At 35.9% G+C, this 22076-nt stretch overlaps 1 protein-coding gene across 5 annotated transcripts in view; it reads right to left on the bottom strand.

The window, feature by feature from the left end:
* Positions 1-944: 944 nt before the first annotated feature.
* CNKSR2 (connector enhancer of kinase suppressor of Ras 2) overlaps positions 945-22076 on the bottom strand; it is a 200986-nt gene continuing 179854 nt past the window's right edge. For 2 of the 5 annotated variants that reach the window (XM_039354441.1, XM_039354440.1), the window contains 2 exons: positions 2614-2810; positions 2019-2234 (listed from right to left, as the gene is read on the bottom strand). In XM_039354441.1, coding sequence (XP_039210375.1) covers positions 2019-2234; positions 2614-2810 — 413 coding nt within the window. Of the gene's footprint in view, positions 2235-2613; positions 2811-10208; positions 11514-22076 lie in introns of those variants that run through there. The other 3 variants (XM_039354439.1, XM_039354444.1, XM_039354443.1) reach the window with 3 other exon arrangements.

Consider the following 22076-nt stretch of genomic DNA (forward strand, 5'->3'; position numbering starts at 1 on the left):
GAAGTGATTAAGAAAGGGGGGTAAAGGGATTAAACACTATGTGTTAGTTCACACTCAAAAGGTATTTGCTACACCTATGCTGGAAACTCAAGGGAGAACTGTAAATTAATATTAAAAAAAAACACAAATTCATGACATCATGAACAAATGGGCATACAAAAAATATAGTAAATATTGAACGTGATCAGATTTTTTTTGTTCTTTTTCTGTTCTCTGCACCTTTAGTATCTTGATAATTTTTTCATGGCACCTCCCAGCCCAAGAATATCTAACAATTCCATTTAGTACAGCGGTTCTCAACCTATGGGTCGCGACCCCATTTGGGGTCGATCGACCATTTCTCGGGGGTCGCCAAACAAGGCGATCCGCCATTTTTCCCCCTCGGGGGGGGTGCCGCCGCGCATGGGGGGCGCCGCGCATGGGGGCGCCGCTGCGCGTGTGCGCCGTGCATGGGGCGGCATCACGCATGCATGCGGCACCGTGCCGCGCATGGGGGCGCCGCCGCGCATGGGGCGGCCCCCCACATGCGCGGCACGTTTGTGTGACGGGGGTCGCCGTCACACAAACGTTGAGAAGCACTGATTTAGTAGGTAATTAGAGTCAAATATAAAGAATCTCATGATGCCCCAGCGAGTTTTGCTATGGTGAATTTGCTGTGGTGCCCTGTTTGGGAAGCACAGGAGTAAACACGTAAAATTACTAGCAATTTAGTTAGTAATAACTTATATTCCAGTGATTTTAGGTTCACATTAAGGGTTGACCTAAATTATCCTTTACACACTTAGGAATGGGAAAGAATTAAAGCTCAAGAACAACTAGATAATATTTCACTATGAATGTTCAGACGTTCTTCAATCTTATATGCCAGATAATTTGCTATAGATTGATCTAGATTTAATTGTTCTAAAAATAACAATTTAAAATATTTAAAATGATTCCTGAGGTTAGTTTAATATCTAGAACACTGATTTTATTGTGAATATGTCTTTTGAAATTGTTATGCTGAATTAAGTATAACTTTCCCCAAAACATGGAATGTCTAGTAAATTAGCAAATAAAGGCCTTGTTAATACTCAGCTTTTGAAGTCTTTTCAAAATTTAAAACATGGTTTCAGCAGTCATAACGCTGAGGTTTTTAAAGACAAATTAATGAATGGGATACTTTGGTTGGTAAATCAACATTTTTTTCAGTATAATAGCTTTAAAAATCTCCCAAGGGACAATGATAGATGTCAATTGTAGTGCTCTGAAGATCTGTGTTAAAATCAAAACAAAGTGAGCCCTTTATCATTATTAATCTATGTTACAGATTGTCTGTTAATCAACCCCCCCCAAAATGAAATTATTTTTTAATATTCAAGCTTATGAAAGTACATTTTTCTTATTCCCAGATCCTATCCCTTAAATGCAATCATAATGACAGCATTATGCTTCTTCTGTAATTTATGAAAATATCTAAAATATCCCACTAAATATAAAAGTTTGATTGTCACACTGGCCAAAACAAAGGCTGCACTTTGAAAATGTAACTCATTACAACAACTACATATTATTAAAACAGGAAATAAAAGTAACTTTCAGTAGTTAAACACTGCTGTTATGCCAACTTTTTCTTGAGAAATCAATGTAATCCTTCAAAACATATACTCATAGACAATAGACTTGATCCAAAGAAGCAACTTGAGAGATTCTGTTCCATTTAAAAAGTAAACTGACTTTTCAGCAGTGAAGATTGTGTCAGCACCAGCATCAAACAAAATACTTATCAGTCTATTCCATAAATGCACACTCCTTTGGATCATAGCCAGCATTTGTAAACATAAACATAAACTGAGCATCAGCAGCATAAAAAGGATATAAGTTTTTATTCACACAACGACCATTAAATTGTACTTTACTCATGTCATAAACATTAAAATAGATATCCTGCAACGTGGTACAAAAGCTACTCTTTTGAGTAAAAGTCTGGAGTGTCAAAGAAGGTTGAAAACAAAGTATTAAGATGTTTAAAATTATTATTATACATGTGTTTCAATATAGGAATGGGTGTGTGCTAAAGAACCTAGAAGCACATCTGCATCATCAGAGTCGTTTACTGGATCCTCTGCTGCATTGTTCTGAGAACTGTCTAGGAAGAGATCAAGGTACATTTGTTTCCAGTCTTGAAAGTCTTTAGATGTCAAATCTGGATTATCTAGAACCTTATCTATCATAGCTACTTCTTCTTCTCTGGCCTTGAAGAAACAAAAAAGAAAAAATGAGGAAAAAACCCACATACCTCTGAAAATTAGGACATAGGTTTCCTTAGAAATTTAATCTTATGGTCATACTAACTGAGAAATAATTGACTCTGGTGGAAGGTTTTAATCATTGCTTTATATTTAAGAATTTTCTAGTTCTATGTCTTACAAAATAAATAAGTTATATTAACAGTACATTTGTTTCATTTTCGGTCTTCTAACTTTAATTGGTGTATATATTAAAGAAACAGAGAAAATGTCAATCAAAAGAACACAAAAACATTCTGTGGCTTCAGAAGTAAGTTACCAGTGATAATTGAAGAACACTTGTTGGCCATGCATTTACATAGGAAAAATGTCTTTTTCATCTTACCTTTAAAGTGCTTTTCAGAATTCGTAATTGGTGCAATTTTTCATTGATTATTGGGTCACAGCATCTTTTAATGAAAGATTTCTTGTATTCCATTTTGGTAGAAATTTGCTTATCTCCTAGAGGAGACAAACTAGCTAATTCCAAAGATCGGTACAAATCTTGCAATGAATCTGCAGGTTTGTCTTCTAAAATTTCAGCTGTAAGACATGAAGAAAATAAACTTCATAGCTTTCAGATATCCCTCTAGATTACAGTTTTAATTATGCAAACATCGCTAGGTGAAATGCTATCTTAGCAATTCAAATCTACAAAATATTGCTTTGAAACCATTTCCTTATGAGAAAAATAAATTATGCTTAGATTTCATCACAGGGTATTTATAATGAACTGCAGAAATTCATTTCGTACAGAAGAATGTAGTATGTAGTATGTATAGTATTGTATTATATTCAGCAAAAAGATGCTCACATGATTTTGTCAAATTGATGCTAAGTTGCAAACTAATTTGTTCTATTTAAACCAATCACAATGGTTTGCCTGGATAGAGCTTGAAACATTTACTCCATTTTAGGGTATCATAAAGGGAAAAAAACCTATCAATTCTTAAAATTTTAGGAAACAATGTTAAATTGTAATCCATACAGTGCTACAGTGCATTCAGTGGGGCTCTTAGAGTTTAAAGTAAACTTAGCCAAGTGTTTAGTATTAATGAGTGCACATACAGTGCTCTTCTATATGCTGAAAAAGAAGTGTTGTGTATTGAAGTCTAAATATTTGTTTTATATAATAGAAACCACAAACAGATAATAGAGGCCACAAAAATTGAATCTAAGAGATTTTTTTTTTACTGTGCTAGGCAATATATATATAAAGTTTATAAACAGAAAATATAGTTTGTCAAGATTTTATTTCTAATCTTATACACTTCAAGACATCAAGGAAAAAAAATGAAAAGAAAAAACACTTCCTCTTTTAATATTAAAAAAAATGGATAACTGAACCTTTTATATTTCATTAATCTCATGGCATTGAAACTATACAAGAGTCCAAAATGGTGATACTCTAGACCAGTGTTTCTCAACCTTGACAATTTTAAGGCTTGTGGACTTCAACTCCCAGAATTCCACAGCCAGCATTGCTGGCTGTGGAATTCTGGGAGTCCACATGCCTTAAAATTGTCAAGATTGAGAAACACTGCTCTAGACATATTCCACCTCCCTTAAAAATCTATATCCAATACTATGGCCATCTTTTTCCAGCCTGCTGCACATCAGCATATTGGGTACAATGCTGTCATCAGAATTCATCCTGACACACTATCTAAGAATAAGAATTGGAGGATAAAACATCTGGAAAGCACATTGTCAGAATAGTCTATTCCCTATTTAAACTTCAAAAAACACACTATTCCACTTACAACTTCCCATGTTATTATTCATAAATGAATGCAATAAACATTAAAGTTGGGAATCCAGTTCAATTTATTTCTGAATGTAAACCTTTGATATTCTATGCATATTATAAATGCCACATTATATATATATATATATATATATATATATATATATATATATATATATATATATATATTCTGAGGTTTTCGCGGGTATTTGTATATAGGTCTTTGGTTGTTCGGGTTTTCTCCCGCGTAAAATTGGAAGTGTCTTGGCACTTCCATTTACGCGGGAGAAAACCCGAACAACCAAAGACCTACATATATATATATATATATATATATATATATATATATATATATATATATATATATATCAATCACTCTTATTTTAATAGATTATTTTCCAATCCCTAAATTCTATTCCTGTGGGAGCAATGGGGAAAGGAAAAAAATAAAAATAAAAAAGGAATAATAGAAAATAGTCATTTATTTATTATTTTTGACTATTATTTTAAATAGTCAAAACTCTGCAATGGCATTACATTATTTTTAATTAACTTGAAAAGCTCTTATGCTAGAATTTCATTGCCTTGCTTTTTGTCCATGGATAAATATTTTTATCACCAAGTAAACTTTCATCTTTCTTTCTCTATTTAATTGAATATTTCCTCAGACCATTTTCTATTAATCTTGTGACTTTCTGGTTTCCTATCAAAGGATACTCTCTGTTCATTTTTGGGAAGGATAATACTCATGCAGTGTAGAAGTTTTCCATTTAAATCAGCTTTTCTGACAATATAGCATTCTATTTTGTTACTATGATAATACAATGAAATACTGCAATACAGTGCTTTTTGTCCTATTAACATTTCATTAAAAATGTTCATAAATATGCCTAAACTTTCAACAGTATGTCACAAGGAAATTAGATGGCTGTATTCAAATTAATATTAATCTATAAGTCTTATCATATGCTACTATATAGCAAGCCTACTATAAGAAGACTCATAAAGATAACATTGTCTAGCATGCTTATATTTCTGCAAAACACTTAGGGCATAAGGGTATTTTTAACTCATTACATTTGTCAAGCTTTAAAGCATTACAGAACTATCTATAAATAATATCTAATGCCTGTGTAGAAAGGTTTTAAGACCTTTTCTTTCAGTAGATATATTTAACAAAATCACACATGAATACATAATTTCAGTGTCATGAATATTCTTTTAAATGTTTGCTATTGTTTCAATAGTAAACATGTCACTTTTTTACAAGTGTTTGTACCTTATTCAGAAATAAAACTATGCTAAATAGAATCACAGAAGTCTCACTTGCTACCTATCTACTGCAATTATTTCTCCCTTCTACCTTTTTGAAAAACTATGTGGATGTTGATTTAGGTATTAACACTAATACTTTAGCTTATAGTAAATAAGAGCAATAGATATAGTCTTCCTTAAATGACATGCTGCCAGTCTCCAAACTTTTCCCAGTCTGGTTTTAATTCACTTTTTTTATTTCTTTATTTACCTGCATTCTCTATTTACCTATCCAGACTTAGTATAATCATTAAGCTATTTGCACAAAAATGTTTTAAACAAATCAATATTCTACAACATATAAAACAGCAGGAAACCCACATGCTAAAGTTGTTGTAATAAACTGACCACTATTATAATGCATATCATCTGTTTTCTATATGAAAAAAATGATAATTATTAGTTAGATAGGCTTGGGGGTGAGGTTGGACAGGCAGTTGGATACAGGAAACAGCTGTGTTTAGCCATTCAGATTACATCTCCTAGCAAAATTAGGAAAAAATCATTTATAATTTCCCATTGTAAAACTTACAAAATAATAATATAAATACTACTGTTTCTATCATATTTACAAAAATTTTGAAATCATTGATAGAGTTAATGGATACAATCTAAACTATTTTAAAGATAAAACTTTCAACTAAAATTGGACATTTTTGGTCATAAATAAATTTGAAATAAGAAATATTCCATATTCTCAAATTTGAGGATATAAATATATTGATTTGATATTAAATTGTAAATTCCTGGTTACCTTATCCTTAGTACACAATCTTCAAAAATTATTTAGCTGAAGTTTCAAAGTAAATGACTTAAGGCTAGATTTGAGCAAGGGCATTCTCAACCTTTCTAATGCCGCGACCCCATAATACAGTGGTTCTCAACCTTTCTAATGCTGCGACCCCATAATACAGTTCCCCATGTTGTGGTGACCCCCAACCACTTATACATCACCGGGTGCCAGGGGCGTGGCCAAAGAAAAGGGGGAAAAATGGCGGACAGCCTTGTTTGGTGACCCCCGTGAAATGGTCATTCGACCCCAAATGGGGTCCCGACCCACAGGTTGAGAACCACTGGTCTATTATGTTACATAACGTAAGTTTTTGATCCCGTCAATACAGAGAAACAGCCAATGTTCTTACCTGAATTTCAAGAGGCAGCCATTAACAAAAAGTGCAGAGAGTAATAATATAATTTATATAAATACAATTTATATCAAATTTGCAGAAGACTAATATGTTTCTAAAGAATGTGCCCTAGACCTGGCACATTTATCAAAGCATTTTAAATAACACAAATAAATTTAAGGTCATGAGGAGATTGTATTAAAAAAAATCACCTTATGACAAAAGGACTCAAATGTGTATTATTTTAGTGAATCCCATTATATTTTGATAGCAGATTTCAGATTAATTGGCAGGATATTTTTTAAATTTCTGAGATCAGATAAAATTTTTATTGACTTTTTTATGGTACATCATCCTAGATGACTGATAGACAAAGGTACAGTGTATAATAAATAAGACAAGTGTTTTTTTTGATGAATGGTCACAGATTAAACTTAAACCACGGTTGCCTAAAACAAATATTCAGCTCAGAATAAACATACATGTTCTTTTCTCAGATCAGAAATGCTACTTCAGATACTGTAATGTAGTTTACATATTTGGACATTGCCTTTTGCTCTGCATGTAAAAAAAGTTTCCTTAATAGAACAGCTGATCTCAGCTTCAGTGAAGGGGAACTTATTTCCACTCACTCACTCATTCTTTCATTCATTCATTCAATGAACCTGAGACATTTTCTTTATCATTATGGCAACTACATATATGATTCAAACATGAATATTTCTCATTTCTATAAGGTTAAAAAATCTGCACATTAGTCTGCATGCTTTTACTGAAGATTCTGAATAAACTAATACAAGCAATATGTAATTATATTCCATGAAAATGCTGAATAACTGAGCATACCTTTTTTTATTGTGTACCAGCATACGTCATATATTGCTTCTATACTACTAGCATGTAATTAATTTTCTACAGTACTCTAGGCAGATGTTCCAGGAATACATATGTAAGCAACTTAACAGCATGCGTATTCTTGCAAGTAGCTTAAATAATATGCCTAGACTCTTATGTTGGGGACACAATTAATAAGAACAACAGATGATCATAATCAAAAGACAATAATCTTTCAAAACCAAAACTATACTTCATTTACTTTGAATCGATGAGTCCAAGAGCTTATTGCTTCCATAGAAATGACTGGGGCAACTTGTTGGAGATTCTGCGTATAAACATTTTGCTAAGATTTTCCATGTCGAATAACAACCCAAAGCCTCTCATCAAAATTATACAGGAATTGTGCAAAAATACCTTGAGTAAATATATAGGTTATTTTTAAAAAATCAGTTTCTTTTTAAAACTGGTATAAGAAGTACATCAAGAAAATTCTGAATCATTGTATGATACCCTGACTCATCCAAGAAGCGACAATACAAAAATACTTATTAATTTGTTTCCAAGATATAGTTATGAAGTAATTTAAAATATCTTTTCTCCTTTGTAAAAACTGTTTTATCTCCCCAATAGTATAATATAAATTTTGTTACTGACAATACAGAGAAATTTGACAAAAATAAGCGCATTTAATGTAACCGATTGCTCAATTTTGGAAGAAAAAAATGCCTATTCTAAAATGTTAATACATTGTGATATTACTATGATGTCATTTCTGCTTTTGACATTGTAGCAAATGACCCATCATTCAAAAGTAAAATGGCAATCTATATATTTTAAGTTCTACTTTCAAATTTTACCCTCCCTAATCTTTTTCCCATTTCTATTCAATTACAAAATTTAATGATTGATCATCAAGTTCCATGTCATTTTAGTGTTAAATTGTTCAAACTACAAAATCTTTATGCATTAAGCAGTGATTTATAGAATCCAAATAAGGTATTTCAGTGGAAATTTTATATAAGAACTAACATTTGCTTTTGTTCAGCAAAAGGCAGCAAGAACAGAAACTGGTTCCTTAGAGTACTACCTGTACTTCATCAGTTTTTTCCTTTTTTTTTTTTTTGGTCATTAAATTTTTGACACCGTGCTAGGTGACTGGTGGTACTCGGATGTTGCCATATCCTAAAAGTGGTACAGTGAGTGAAAAGGTTGAAAAGCCCTGCCTTAGAGTATGTGTTAAAGAAAAACAGTCAGTGTGCAACTTCATTCAATCAATAGTAGTTAATGAATAAATAATTTAATAATGGCAACTAATGAATTTCACATTCCAACTAAGACTGGAACTGGAGTTGGAAAAATTCGTTTTCCAGGGAAGACTATTTTTTACAAAAATGGAACCCAAAATGCTTAGCCTCAAATGGAGCCTGTCTAAATGTGATCAATTTGTTCCTGTTTTAAATACCAAGGAATCATTTATTTTGATAAAATTATACATTAAATTTGTGCTCATAAAAACTAATAGAAGCTGTTGTTGTTGTTTTTTAAAAAACAAACCTAAATCAGTCTAGTAATGTTGCATGTAAACTACAGGCATTGTAATAAAGTTCCCACTGGTTCTTCTACAATATACAGTATTTTAAAATGCATATTAAACTGCTAGGATTTTCTTACATCTGTTAAGCAAATGTATATGGATTGACTTATGAAAAGAAATTACAATTCACTATTCTATAGAAAGTGAAATATTATATAAATAACTATATTTTATTGATATCAGCATAATGTAATGCTATACATGGACCTGACAGAAATAAAACATTTCAAAATACATTTTAGAATTTTCTTTCCATAGTATTATACACAATATCAAGAATTAGCAATGACATTACAGAATACCTTCAGCCAAAAAAAGAGAAAAAAAAGAACATCCAATCACAGAGTTACAGGCAAACAATGATACACAGGATATTGTGTACAATAATGCTAGACCATTCTCCAGCCTCGTATTTTTCAGATGTGTTGAACTTCAACTTACATAATTTCTAGTCAGTATGATACTTGGACTAACTGGCTAGGAATAATAAGAGTTTGAAATCCAAAATATTTGGAGGAGGATAGATAGGGAATCTTTTGATAAACACATCTTAAACCCTTAAACAGGGATTTAGATAAAAGCTTGTCTGCAAAACTGTCTCATACTATTTCTTGGCTAAATTAGAGAGTATTTCATGTAAATCAAGGCTTTTCAACCAGTGGTATGGGTACCACCTGTGGTACATTGGCACCTGGCAGGTGGTATGCGGCCATCCTAGAGAAGTGGTAGTGGGGGAGGGGAATGATCTGAACCAGTGGCAGCACCTCACAAGCCTGAGCGAGAGATGGTTGGAGTTGCAGGGTTGTCATGGCTCAGCAGAAGCGCCAGGATCAGTGCTTCTTCGGGACTGTCAGGGCTCAGTGGAAGCGCCAGGATCAGTGCCAGGCTCCAGCTGGAGCTCGGCACTGATCCTGGCACTTCTGCTGAGCCCAGAAGAAGCACCAATCAGCTGGAATGTTGCAGCATCTCCAGGGTCTTATGATTTACATTTAGATGCTTGGCAACTGATCCATATTTATGACAATCAGTGTCCCAGAGTCATGTGAAGTGACCAAAATCTGCTGCAACCACCCAGCAGACGGGGGGAATAAAAACCAAACACCCCCACCCCACCCCTGCTGTCAATCCTCAACAGAAATGTTCACAACAAGGAAAACCTCGGACAGAAGGAAGAGTGCCTCCGGGTGGGCAGGCAGTTGTCTTGCTCAGCTGTGGCTTAGGGGGCACTTTTTTAGTGCCATTGCAACTTCGAACAGTCACTAAGTGAACTGTTGTAAGTCGAGGACTACCTGTACTTCTTCAGTTTTTTCCTTTGGGGGGGGGGTTCATCAAGTTTTTGACACCTAGCTAGGCGACTGGTGGTACTCGGATGTTGCCATATCCTAAAAGTGGTACAATGGGTGAAAAGGTCGAAAAGCCCTGATGTAGATGATGCAAAGTAGCACCACTTGCATTAAAGTCGTACAGTATAAGGCGATATAAAATTATCTGCAGTTTGAAATATTTTATTTGTAAACTGATTCAGACTCTTAAATAACCTTATTTGAAAGAAAGAGCAAGAAGTAACAGTGATAGGCCTGTTTATTTATAATTGGATCTACTCCAATCTGGAGTTTTAAATTGAAATGTGCACAGGTATAACACTAGTATCTGAATATTTTCTTCAAACTCATCTGTTTCTCAATTTTGCCTTAAAAGAAAATCTATGAGAATACAGAATACAGGAATCTTTTAGTAAACAAATATGCAACTTTCTCTTTCTTTCTTTCTTTCTTTCTTTCTTTCTTTCTTTCTTTCTTTCTTTCTTTCTTTCTTTCATCTTTGGAGCTTATCTTAGGTCTGTTGCATGTATAACTTTAGACCAAATCTTGATGAAAATAAAAGCATTTGATTCCAAGAAAATACAGTAGAAACAGTGCACTTACAGCTGATTTTGACAGGACGCATTTAATTAGTATTATACAGCAATTATTTTCCTTTACTAATATGGAAAAAATATTGTTTTCCACTTTAGATAGAAGTCCATTTTCAAAAGAGGAGCTTAATCACATTTGATCCCTCTTCCCTTGAAGAATGCAGAACACACCTGGGTAACACCATTGTCCCTTTCCTCTAATGACTCTCTTTCCCCTTCTATTTTCCCCACACTGAAGGTTGAATTTTGTGCAACTATATTGCATGAAGCCTTGATCTGATATTGTGCCTAGTTCCTCTGTAGAAAGGATGTATTTTTGAAAATAAAATCAATACAACTGGTAATAGGTTTGCCCCTTTCCCAGGCATTTGGTTGTCTATATTTTAAAGTCAGTTTTTGCTTATAAACATCAAAGATATTCAAGAAGAATTGATTGGCTTCTTGAATGCAGGATACTAGAGGTTGCTTGCAAGAGGCTGAAGACGAATCTCGGTTGTGCCAATTCTCTCCGATCTAAATTCTCTAACCAACACTTTATCAATCTCTGTGTCCAATCGATCCAGTGCCAAGAGAAGTAGATCCAAGTTGGCATGGAGAGGTTCTATCAACTCTCGCAGTGCTTTAGCCTAATACAATAAAGCAGTGATACAATATGATGAACGAATTGTGATGGCCCGTTCTTATATCAGTGCAGCATTACAATCATGCAATCCTGATTAAAAAAAGAGAAAGGATATATGACAAGATTGTTCCACATGGTTTAGCTCCACAGAGTTTTTCTCTATTAGCATGCAAACATACTTAAGTAATAAAATCATGGCATATTTTTAAAATAGATTTTAAAAACTTCTGTCGCTAAAGGAAAAAATGCTAGCTAGGCATAGATTTATATTTTCAATTTGCAATAGCACTATTAAATCAACAACTAGCACCAGAGTAAATTAAGTAACAAATAGATTATATATTTATACAAAATATATTTACATATTTAATTTTAAATAAACTTAAATTTTAAGAATCGCCTATTGTCCACAATATTTAACAAATACATTATGTCATATAACACTGATCAACATAATAAAAATTAAAATATAAAGGGTAAGAATAAAGCTTTCTTTGAGTCAGTAAGGATTTCTGACGATCTCATGACATATCCATATTACTTTTTAGCTGCAACATGGAAATGGCTTGCTACTGCCTCTTCTAGGATGTTTCTCCAACTTCTTTTAGTCTATCTTACATGGTGTACAGGTAGTCCTTGACTTGCAACCACAATTGAGCACAAAATTTCTGTTGTTAAGTGAGACATTTATTACATGAATTTTGCCCCATTTTACGACTTTTCTTGCCACATTTGTTGATAAGTTAGTAACCCGGTTGTTAAGTGAATCTGGCTTCTCCACTGACCTTGCTTGTCAAAAGATTGCAAATGTGATCACATGACCTGGGGACACAGCAATGGTCATAAGTATGGACCAGTTGCCAAGCATCTGAATTTTGATCACATGATCACGGGGATGCTACAAAGGTTGTAACTGTGAAAAATGGTCACAAGTCACTTTTTTTCAGTGCCACTGTAACTTTGAACCATCACTAAATGAACTGTTGTAAGTTGAGGACTACCTGTATCTGTTGTTTCCTGCTGATCTTTTAGTCATGTACTAATCATGTCTGATCTTGGTTAGATTTTCAAGATCACCTAACTGAGAACATGGAAAAGAAAAAATAATTCATATCTCAGCAGGACATTTAACAGAAACTCAGTGTATGGCTGATATATTAAAACATACAGTAAATGGGCATTAAAAATAATCTTCCATTTTACAAAATTGGAACAAAGGATTTGATTTCTATGTGAAAATAACAAAAAACAGGCAAATTGCTTTAAAAATAAATGGTCCATGGTTGTCTCATGAGGATGAGATAGAAAAAATGTAGTTGAAAAAACCATAGGAATCCTGCCTACTAAGCGAAGATTCTTATGTGAACTTTTACAGTAATTTCAGCATTAAATATTAAAGTTATGAGAGAAGAATAGAGAAAAGAATTGGAACTAATTATCTTTTCTTGCAGCAAAGTATAGTTGTGAATAATTATTACTGTATGCTAAGATTAGAAGCATTTTATATTAATTCAGCACAGGGACCACAACAGTGCCAGTTAGTAAATACGGTAGCATGGGGTCCCCAATGCTCGGCCGCGGCCCACTACCAGGCTGCAGCCTGTTCAAAACTGGACCATGGGAGAAATGAGTGAACTTGCATGTGAGAAACTCCACTTGTGCGAGCCGAGGGTGCTTGCGCTCATGCACGAAGCTCCATTCACATGTGCCCTCTGCTTGCACGAGTGGAGCTTCATCTGCAAGCACAAGTGCCTGCTGCTTGCACGAGTGGAGCTTTGGCCATGCCGGCGAGCTGGAAAGGTTGGGGACCACTGCGGTAGAACAATAGTTAACAGAAAAAGGTTCAATTTGTCAGATAGTCATCATGAAATTGCAAATTATAAAACTGGGTGATTTCTTTTCTTGGTGTAAAGAACAACAAAGAAATCTTTGTAAAGCAGAGCAAAAGTACAGTTGAGTCATTTACTTCTAGCTCTCAGTCACTAACTCTGAACAATTTTTTTTGAGTTTACTAAGCTACCTTCATATTGCACTGTGTGCAACATTTTGAAGATAAATGTCCATTTCTTTTACTTTTTCATCTTTAAATTGACCAGGTAAATGTAAGGAATCCAGGCAAAAATCTATGAAGTTCAAACCTTGTGAAGCAATACGTATTCTATGAGCATAGTTTAAGAATTTCTTTTAACTCATTTGGGAACAATAAGCACTTCTACACCACATTCAGACTTCATACAAAAATAGTTTCAAGCAATAACAGTTTTTGCAATGATCTGAAAAAGAATTGAAATACTTGGGTTTTTATATCCATAAGTCAAAATAAAATAAGATCAGATAAATTAAAACTCCCTTCCTCAGCTGGTAATCTCAATTTAGCTAAAGAAAACCTTAGTATTTGATTATCCCAAATAGATTTCTTATCAATTCAAAGGAAATGTATATTTAATATTAACTCTAAGGACATAAATTAAATTAGGAATAATATCCATTTTAATAACATTAATTTTAGCCTGCAATCTAAAGGGAATTCTAACCCATCTATTTAAATTCAATCCAATCTTTTATAAACATTTTTGCATTTTTCAAAATGTTTTGGGGTATGTAAAGCCCCAGGTATTTGATATGAACAGTGTGGATCAAGGTGCATCTGGACTTTCTTTGTTTTCCTTGATGACATTTCGGTTCTCATCCAAGAAGCTTCTTCAGTTTTCAGTTCAGCTTCTTGGATGAAAGCAAAATGTCTTCAAGGAAAAAAAGAAAGTCCAGTTGCCTCTTGAAAAAGCATCTTGGGGCCAAGGTCACCTAACTTTGTGTCCAAGGGGGATTAGAACTCATCATCTCTAGTGCTTTAACCACTACACCATACTGGCTCTTCAGAGTACTGGTATAGAATTGCTAAAACTTCAACATATAACATATTTATAGAATCATAGATTTATAGGGCTGGAAAGGACCTTGGGTTTCTTCTAGTCCAGCCCTCTGATGTCCAATCTTTTCTTGAAGACCTCCAGCAATGAAACACCCACAAGTCTGAAGGCAAGCTGTTCCATTGTTGTTCTTACTGTCAGGAAATATCTCCTTACTTCTGGACTGGATCTCTCTTTAACAAGCTTCCACCCTTTGCTTCTTGCTTTGCCCTCAGGTGCTCAGGTTGACCCCCTCCTCCCTATAACTGTCGCTCAAGTACCAGAAGACAGTTATTACATCACCCACACGGAATCAGCATAGCACCCAAGCCAACTAAAGCCCTTCAAAACATCTTAAGCAAACCAAAAGATTCAGCAACTCCAGAAGAAAAAACAGGAGTCATCTACAACATACAATGTAAGAACTGCAGCAACTACTATGTAGGACAAATAGGCAAAAGACTGGCAGAACGCTTCCATGAACACCAACTGGCAATCAGAAGACATAATAAAAATTCTTTAATTTCACAACTTATAGACATATTTAACCATAATTTCAACTGAGAAAATGTGACAATCCTAGACCAGGCCAAGTCCAAAAATGCCAGGGAATTTCTAAAAGCCCGGCACTCTGACAAATTAGCCATCAATAGACACATAGACATTATCAGCATCTATAGACTATGCAAAAGAGACAATCAACCAGCCCAAAATGGAACAAAAAACCCAAGCATCTCTCCACCAGCAATCAGCACTCAGATCAGCATAGATCAGGGATGTCAAACTGCCGGCCCACGGGCTGGACACGTCACGAGGCAACCGCACCCACGGCATTGCCGGCAATGGGGAAAAAGTTCCGATACGTTGTGTGACATCATGTGACAATGTGGGTTTGACATGTCTGGCATAGATTAACTCCAATGTTAATTTCAGACCAACAATCAAGTAAACAATACCCCAATCAAGAAACTGCCAAAGAGCCAACCAAAGAATCTCTAAGACCACCCCCACCCACACTGATAGGCAAGCCATCAGAATATAAACTGACAGCAAACAACACTTCTTACTAGCCCTGATGATGTTACCTAGTTTGGGTAATGGAACACCTGCAAGAAAACAAGCAAGCTTGGAGAGCAACAAGGGCCCCCACCACTGTTACTTCTTATATTATCTTCAAATTATAAGCAATGGAAACAACCAAATAAAGTTTCAAGAAAAGGAAAGAAGAAAGTTCCTATTGTTACGTTAAATGTCAATTTTGCCTCATTTTTATTGCTGTGACAATAAATTTTGCTACTGTTTAGGTGGTTTTGTGGTTTGAGTTTGAAAGTAAAAAGTGGGAGTAAAAATTGTCCATTCTCCCAGGTGGACCTAGTAAAAGAGGATTATGCTTCGAAGATTCTTCTATAAATTACAATACAGATATTTGGATTGTTTTGATCTCTCTGGGATCACATAGGCCAGGGCTTTTCAACCAGTGGTACGGGTACCACCTGTGGTACATTGGCACCTGGCAGGTGGTACACGACCATCCTAGAAAAGTGGCAGCGGGGAAGGGGAATAAGCTGAACCAGTGGCAGCACCGCACAAGCCTGAGCGAGAGATGGCTGGAGCTGCAGGGCTATCAGGGCTCAGCGGAAACGCCAGGATCAGTGCCAGGCTCCAGCTGGAGCTCAGCGCTGATCCTGGCACTTCTGCTGAGCTCAGAAGCGCCGATCAGCTGGAATGTTGCAGCATCTCCAGGGTCTTGTGATTTACATTCAGATGCTTGGCAACTGATTCATATTTATGATGGTCACAGTGTCCCAGGGTCATGTGAAGTGACCAAAACCTGCTGCAACCACCCAGCAGACTGGGGGAATAAAAACCAAACACCCCTCACCCCACCCCTGGTGCCAATCCTCAACAGAAATGCTCACAACAATGAAAACCTCGGACAGGAGGAAGAGTGCCATCAAGTGGCCAGGCAGGTATCTTGCTCGGCTGTGGCTTGGGGGGCACTTTTTTCAGTGCCATTGTAACTTCGAACAGTCACTAAGCGAACTGTTGTAAGTTGAGGACTATCTGTACTTTATCACTTTTTTCCCTTTTGGGGGGGGGGGTTTCATCAAGTTTTTGACACCTAGCTAGGCGACTGGTGGTACTCGGATATTGCCGTATCCTAAAAGTGGTACAATGGGTGAAAAGGTTGAAAAGCCCTGACATAGGCAACTGTGTTGAGATAGAGGAACACTGACATACCTGCGAAATAATTGTGTGGATGACAGACATTGTGCTGGGCTCTGAAAAGTCCTTTCTTCAAGCTTGAAGTATTATATTCATATATGTTGTAATGCTCAACAACTAGCAAATGCCTGATAATATGACTCCTGATTCACAAAAACTGGGGCTGCAAATGAAGGTGTTTATACTGCTAGAAGCTGGCTGTACTTTTCAAATTTATGTTTGTAAAGCTGTTTTTAATTATTTGTTTTTCTGGTTGACAATTCAATTTATGCTAGAAGGGACAGAAAACTGCAAATACTACAGAAAATTTGGTTAGTATTTTAAATTTTGACAATAAAACTGAAACTAAAAGTACTTTATATTAATTGAAATAAAAAATTGGTAGGTGATAGCTGCTTTCAGATTTGTATATGAATTACAATCTAAATCTAAAAATCCCTATCAAACATTCTGCAAGAGCCTTATTTTAGACCCTTATTACTATACAAACCAGAAAGCTTCTAGTTATTAAGATAGCATCTGGATACCAAACATATAATATGCTACACTTAGCACTGTAATTAGAGAAAATCAGAACTAGAGATTTTATTAGGATGCTAACTCTTATTACAGGACTCAAGTAACAAAAATGTCACGAGATCCCCAGTGTATTACAACCTTGTTTAAAGATAGAAACAACCAACAGCATTGAGATTTGTCTCTGCCTTTGCAGCTTTGTTTCTGTTTACAAAACCATTCTTGTTATATAATCAAACCAATATGTAAACAAAGAAACATTAAGGGAAAAAACCAGAAGCAGCATGTTAGGTAGCACATTATTTTAATTTTGAGAATCCACCAGAGACATTTTTAGGCATTCTATTTCACTGCATATAATTCTACTCATGATTATAGCAATATCACTCTTTAGCTTTAAAAAAACATTATTTGCCTTTATCGGCTTCATTCCATCACTTTCCTGCAACTCCTTACAAACCTATGGGGAGAATTTAGGGTTCATGTCTCTGTATGTGTGCAGGTATGTGTTCACACTGTTTATGTGGTTTGTAGGTACTCAGTGCTTTTGCACCATCTGCAGTCCTTTGCCTTCAATTCTTCACTCTTTCCTTTGGGTCCACTTTTTCTATTCCATTTAAGCAATCCTGTACATTTTCCTCCCTTAATTTCTTTTCTTAGCAACTGAGCATCTATTCTGTTAAACAACAGCGCATTTGGTTCTAGGAATAAAGAACTTGAAGTAATGATTGTGAATAGAGTTTATTTTCATGTCTAACAACAGCTGGGCTTAAATAATGGCTTGCAATGAGAACACTTCAGAATCACATCAGCGGACATATACTAAGATGGAACACTTTTGTTCCATTTTGTTCCTAAGATGGAATACTTGCACTATTTTCACATTAAAGACTAAAATATATAATGAGCTATATATGGAAAAATATTTGCTTTTTAGATATAATATTCTAGAATTTGTATAAATACTAAAGGGAGTACGTATAATATTCAATATCAATACATCATTAATTGCTGTATATGTTGTAGTTGTACAATAATTCTTTTCATTTTACCATTATTTTCTTATTTCTTTCCACATTACCATCTGCATTAACCTTTTTACTGAATAAACTAGTAGATGTGCATTTGTGACGCTACAACTAAAGTGAAATATTTAGTTGATAACATTTCATTATTAAGAATATTATTGATATTAGACATTTTATTTTGAATGATTTTTTTTTCAAAAGGTATAAAGGTCAGTGCTTATCATGCATAAATATGATCCTATTCCAGCTTAAAGAACATTTAAAGCTTCCCTACTTCTTCAACTGCTCAATATTTTTATTAATTAACCAATATCTTGTTATTTTATGTAATCAAACAGTAAGGTTTTGTTTTTTAAAAAATATCAGTATTTGTAAAGTCTGCCAATAGGGTATGATGGTCAAGGGTTGGATGAGGACTGAGAAGATCAAAGTTCTAAACTATTCTCAGCCGTGGAAACTCTCTCAATGACTCTTAATTATTCTCTCTTAGCACAATCCATATGGGGTTGCTGTTAAGGGGATAAAATCAAGTATGAGTTTTAACATGAGCTGCGTCAAGCGTCTAAGAAATGTAAAATCATCACACTGTCATCACTGTCGTTGTCATCATCATCATCATCATCATCATCACCATCATCATCATCACCACCACCATCCAAGATATATTTTATATTGTGTGTTGGACCCAAAAGGTTATTGCTTCTCACAGTATCTTGAAAAATACCATTTTTAAATTTTCATTAAATCAGCAGTAGCAACTCTTGACCTTCAAACTACTACTATCTCTAATTCCCAACATCTTGCACATTTACTTATGTTCACTGGATTACTGCAGACTATAATACCACATTCGTGGGAAAGCCACAGAATTCTTCTATTGAACAAACAGCAATCAAGACATGCCTGAAATGGTTCATTACATCTAAAGCTGGGAAACAAACCTAAACCTACGTCTCACAAACTCCAAATCTACATTATCAATTGGATTACAATGCCAATTCTTGTTTAAACATAGCCACATTTTATTTGGCATCCACTCTTCCCTCCTAAATGGGAGCTGTGTAAATACATAACTAAACAAAAATGAATAAACCAGGATAATATTTACAGTGCTTCATAAAAATATCTATTATACTGGTTTTCAGTTTTCCTAATTATTCCTCCCAGTTCTAGGTTTTGGTTAAGAATACAGAGAAAAGTAAAAAAAAAATAAGGCTATAAATATATCCAGATTAGAAATGTAATTCAGGGCTTGTGTCTGAGAAGATCTTAACCTAAACATTCCCATCCCTCCCCAGGACTACATTGTTAGCTGCAAAGGAAAGCTGCATAAACCCAGCAAAAACCAGGTCTTCCCATCAGTTGTTACATATGTGCCCATGGATGTTTCATATCACATTCTGTCCATATCTATTATCTTTCCATAGCCCTGATATATAAGTCTGCAAAGAAATCAAGCTCTGCTTCTGAAAAATAATTTCTTTTAGTTATACAAAGCTACCATGGCAAATATCTTAGAAGTAAGAACTCATTTGTTAGTGTTTGAACAATCCACCTGAAGCAGTTGATCTCAGATCTCAATTATGGGGGCAGACATTTGTTGCCTTGGAGATGAGAAAGTGAGTGGGAAGGACAGAAAGAAGAACATTTCATAGTTCATTGCAAAAATTGTCAGGGCACACTGTTTCCTATAACTCAGCAAATGATAAAACCTAAGTGTCATCATGCTGTTATCTAATAAATGTTGTCATAGCAACAGAAATAGATAATATATTTTTCTAACAATAAATTGGGTGAGAATATACCCAAATATACAGTAAGCATTGGCAACAAAATCTCCACATTCTCTGATTTGCTTCCATATATCTTAATTAATTAAAAAAAGCTTTTGCCCCAGAGGATAAATGTGAAGAAAATAATTACTTAAAGCATTACATGACAAATTTTGGAGCACAACCTATGAACTGATATAATTAGTCCTGTATCAATAACATTTACTGCCTATGGCTTCCCTCAGTTCAGTTACTAATTCTTCTACTGCTACTTGGAGATTTAACTGGTAGTGGTCTACATACAACATAAATGCTCCTTGTTTTAGCAATGTTCAAAAAAAAATATCTGGCACTGAAAGACTACAGCAGGGGTATCAATCTGCCGGCCCGCGGGCCAGTTGGATCATATGGAGGCAGTGCCCACCTCAGCTCCAGCAATGCAAAACAATTCAGGATACATCATGACACGTCACATGATGCAGCGAGTTTGACACCCATGGACTACAGCAGACATGTCAAACTCACGATGTCATGTGACATTGCACAACGTATCAGGACAGTTTTGCCATTGCCGGCAATGGGGTGGCTGCGGCTTCCGCATGACGAGTCTGGCCTGTGGGCTGGCAGTTTGACACTCCTGGACTACAGCAATCTAGTAGGGATTTCTAATATTACCTTGTTTCCAATGCTATTTAATATCCTTATGAAGTTGCTTGATGCAGATATTAGAAATCCAGGACAGTTATCATTTTAGCGTGTATAACACTAGATTATACATGATTTCAGGTAATGTATACACATATATTACTGTGTTTCCCCAAAAGTTAGACCCAGCCCAATAGTAAGCCCTAGCTTGATTTTTGGGGGTGGGCCTAATATAAGCCCTACTTCAAAACTAAGCCTTAGTTTTGGGGTGAGGCGCACCACTAAAAATCAAGCTAGGGTGAGGGTAGAGGGGGTGAAGCTGCCCCATGCGCCCCACACCTTACTTTACTGGTAGGACCACCACAGCCAGGCCTCCCACACTTCGACCACTGTTGCGCTGCTGCTTGACTTCTGCGGCTGCTTGCTGCAATTTGTGGCTAGCTACCATGTGGCGCATTGCACCACTGCCGATCCTCCTGGCAGGACGCTGCATGGCATGTTGGGCTGCTTCCACTGCTCACGTGCTTCGGGCTGCTTCCGCTGCTTGAGCAGCACTTCAGGTTGTTTCTGCTGTTTGCGCAGCGCTTTGGGCCACTTCTGTTGCTTGCGCACTTCGGACTGCTTCTGTTGCTTGCGTACTTCGAGCCACTTCTGTTGCTCGCAGCAAGAGGCCATGTGGCGCTTCGGGCCATTTCTGCTGCAGAATGGCCCAAAGAGTCATGTTGTGTCCTACCGTGAGCAGCAAAAACGGCGCAACGCACCATGCGGCATCTTGCCGGGAGGAGCAGCAACAGCGCAATGCGTCACATGGCATCTGGCCACAAGTGGCGGCAAGTGGCCGCAGAAGTCAAGCAGTGGCACAGATGCTGGGGTGTGGGAGGCCTGGCTGTGGTGGTCCTAATGTAAGACATTCTCTGAAATTAAGACCTAGTGTCTCCTTTGGAGGCAAAAAAAATATAAGACTGGGTCTTAATTTAGGGGAAACACGGTATGTCTGATAGTCAAGTAGTGTTTTTACTGTTATTATTAAATTATACATTGCCTGACTCCAAAAGACAGTAAGTAGGTGCTTCACAAAGTTCATTATTGTATATTGTCATGGTTCCGATAGATGAGACCAGTAAAAGCAGAACTCCAAGGTAACAGGTTTGTTTAAAGAACATATTTATTGGCTACAAAGTATCGGCACAGTCAAAAGTGAAACCAAGTCTGGAGTTCCCTCCCAAGTGTTACAATGTTAAAATGTTGAATTTTCCACCCCAGCACTATGTCATTATCCATGTTCCCCAATAGATTACTTTGGCAGACTTCCTAATGGAAGGCTCAGCCCACCAAAAGTCAGGCAGCAATGACCTAGCTTCCCACGGGACAATCTATTGTTTAGTCTAATCTTAAAATCACTCATCCCCCCTCCCAGTACTGTGGCAACCAAAAACTAAGCAAAAATGGCTTCAACCAGGATCGTTGCAGTGTTGACAATTGGATCCCCTAGAGCAGACATGTCAAACTTGCAACATCACATGACGTCGTGCAACATATCATATCAGTTTTGCCATTGCC

Source organism: Crotalus tigris, unplaced genomic scaffold, assembly GCF_016545835.1.
Source record: "Crotalus tigris isolate CLP2741 ecotype Arizona unplaced genomic scaffold, ASM1654583v1 scf7180000018553.2237530, whole genome shotgun sequence".
In the NCBI taxonomy this organism is placed as follows: domain Eukaryota; kingdom Metazoa; phylum Chordata; class Lepidosauria; order Squamata; family Viperidae; genus Crotalus; species Crotalus tigris.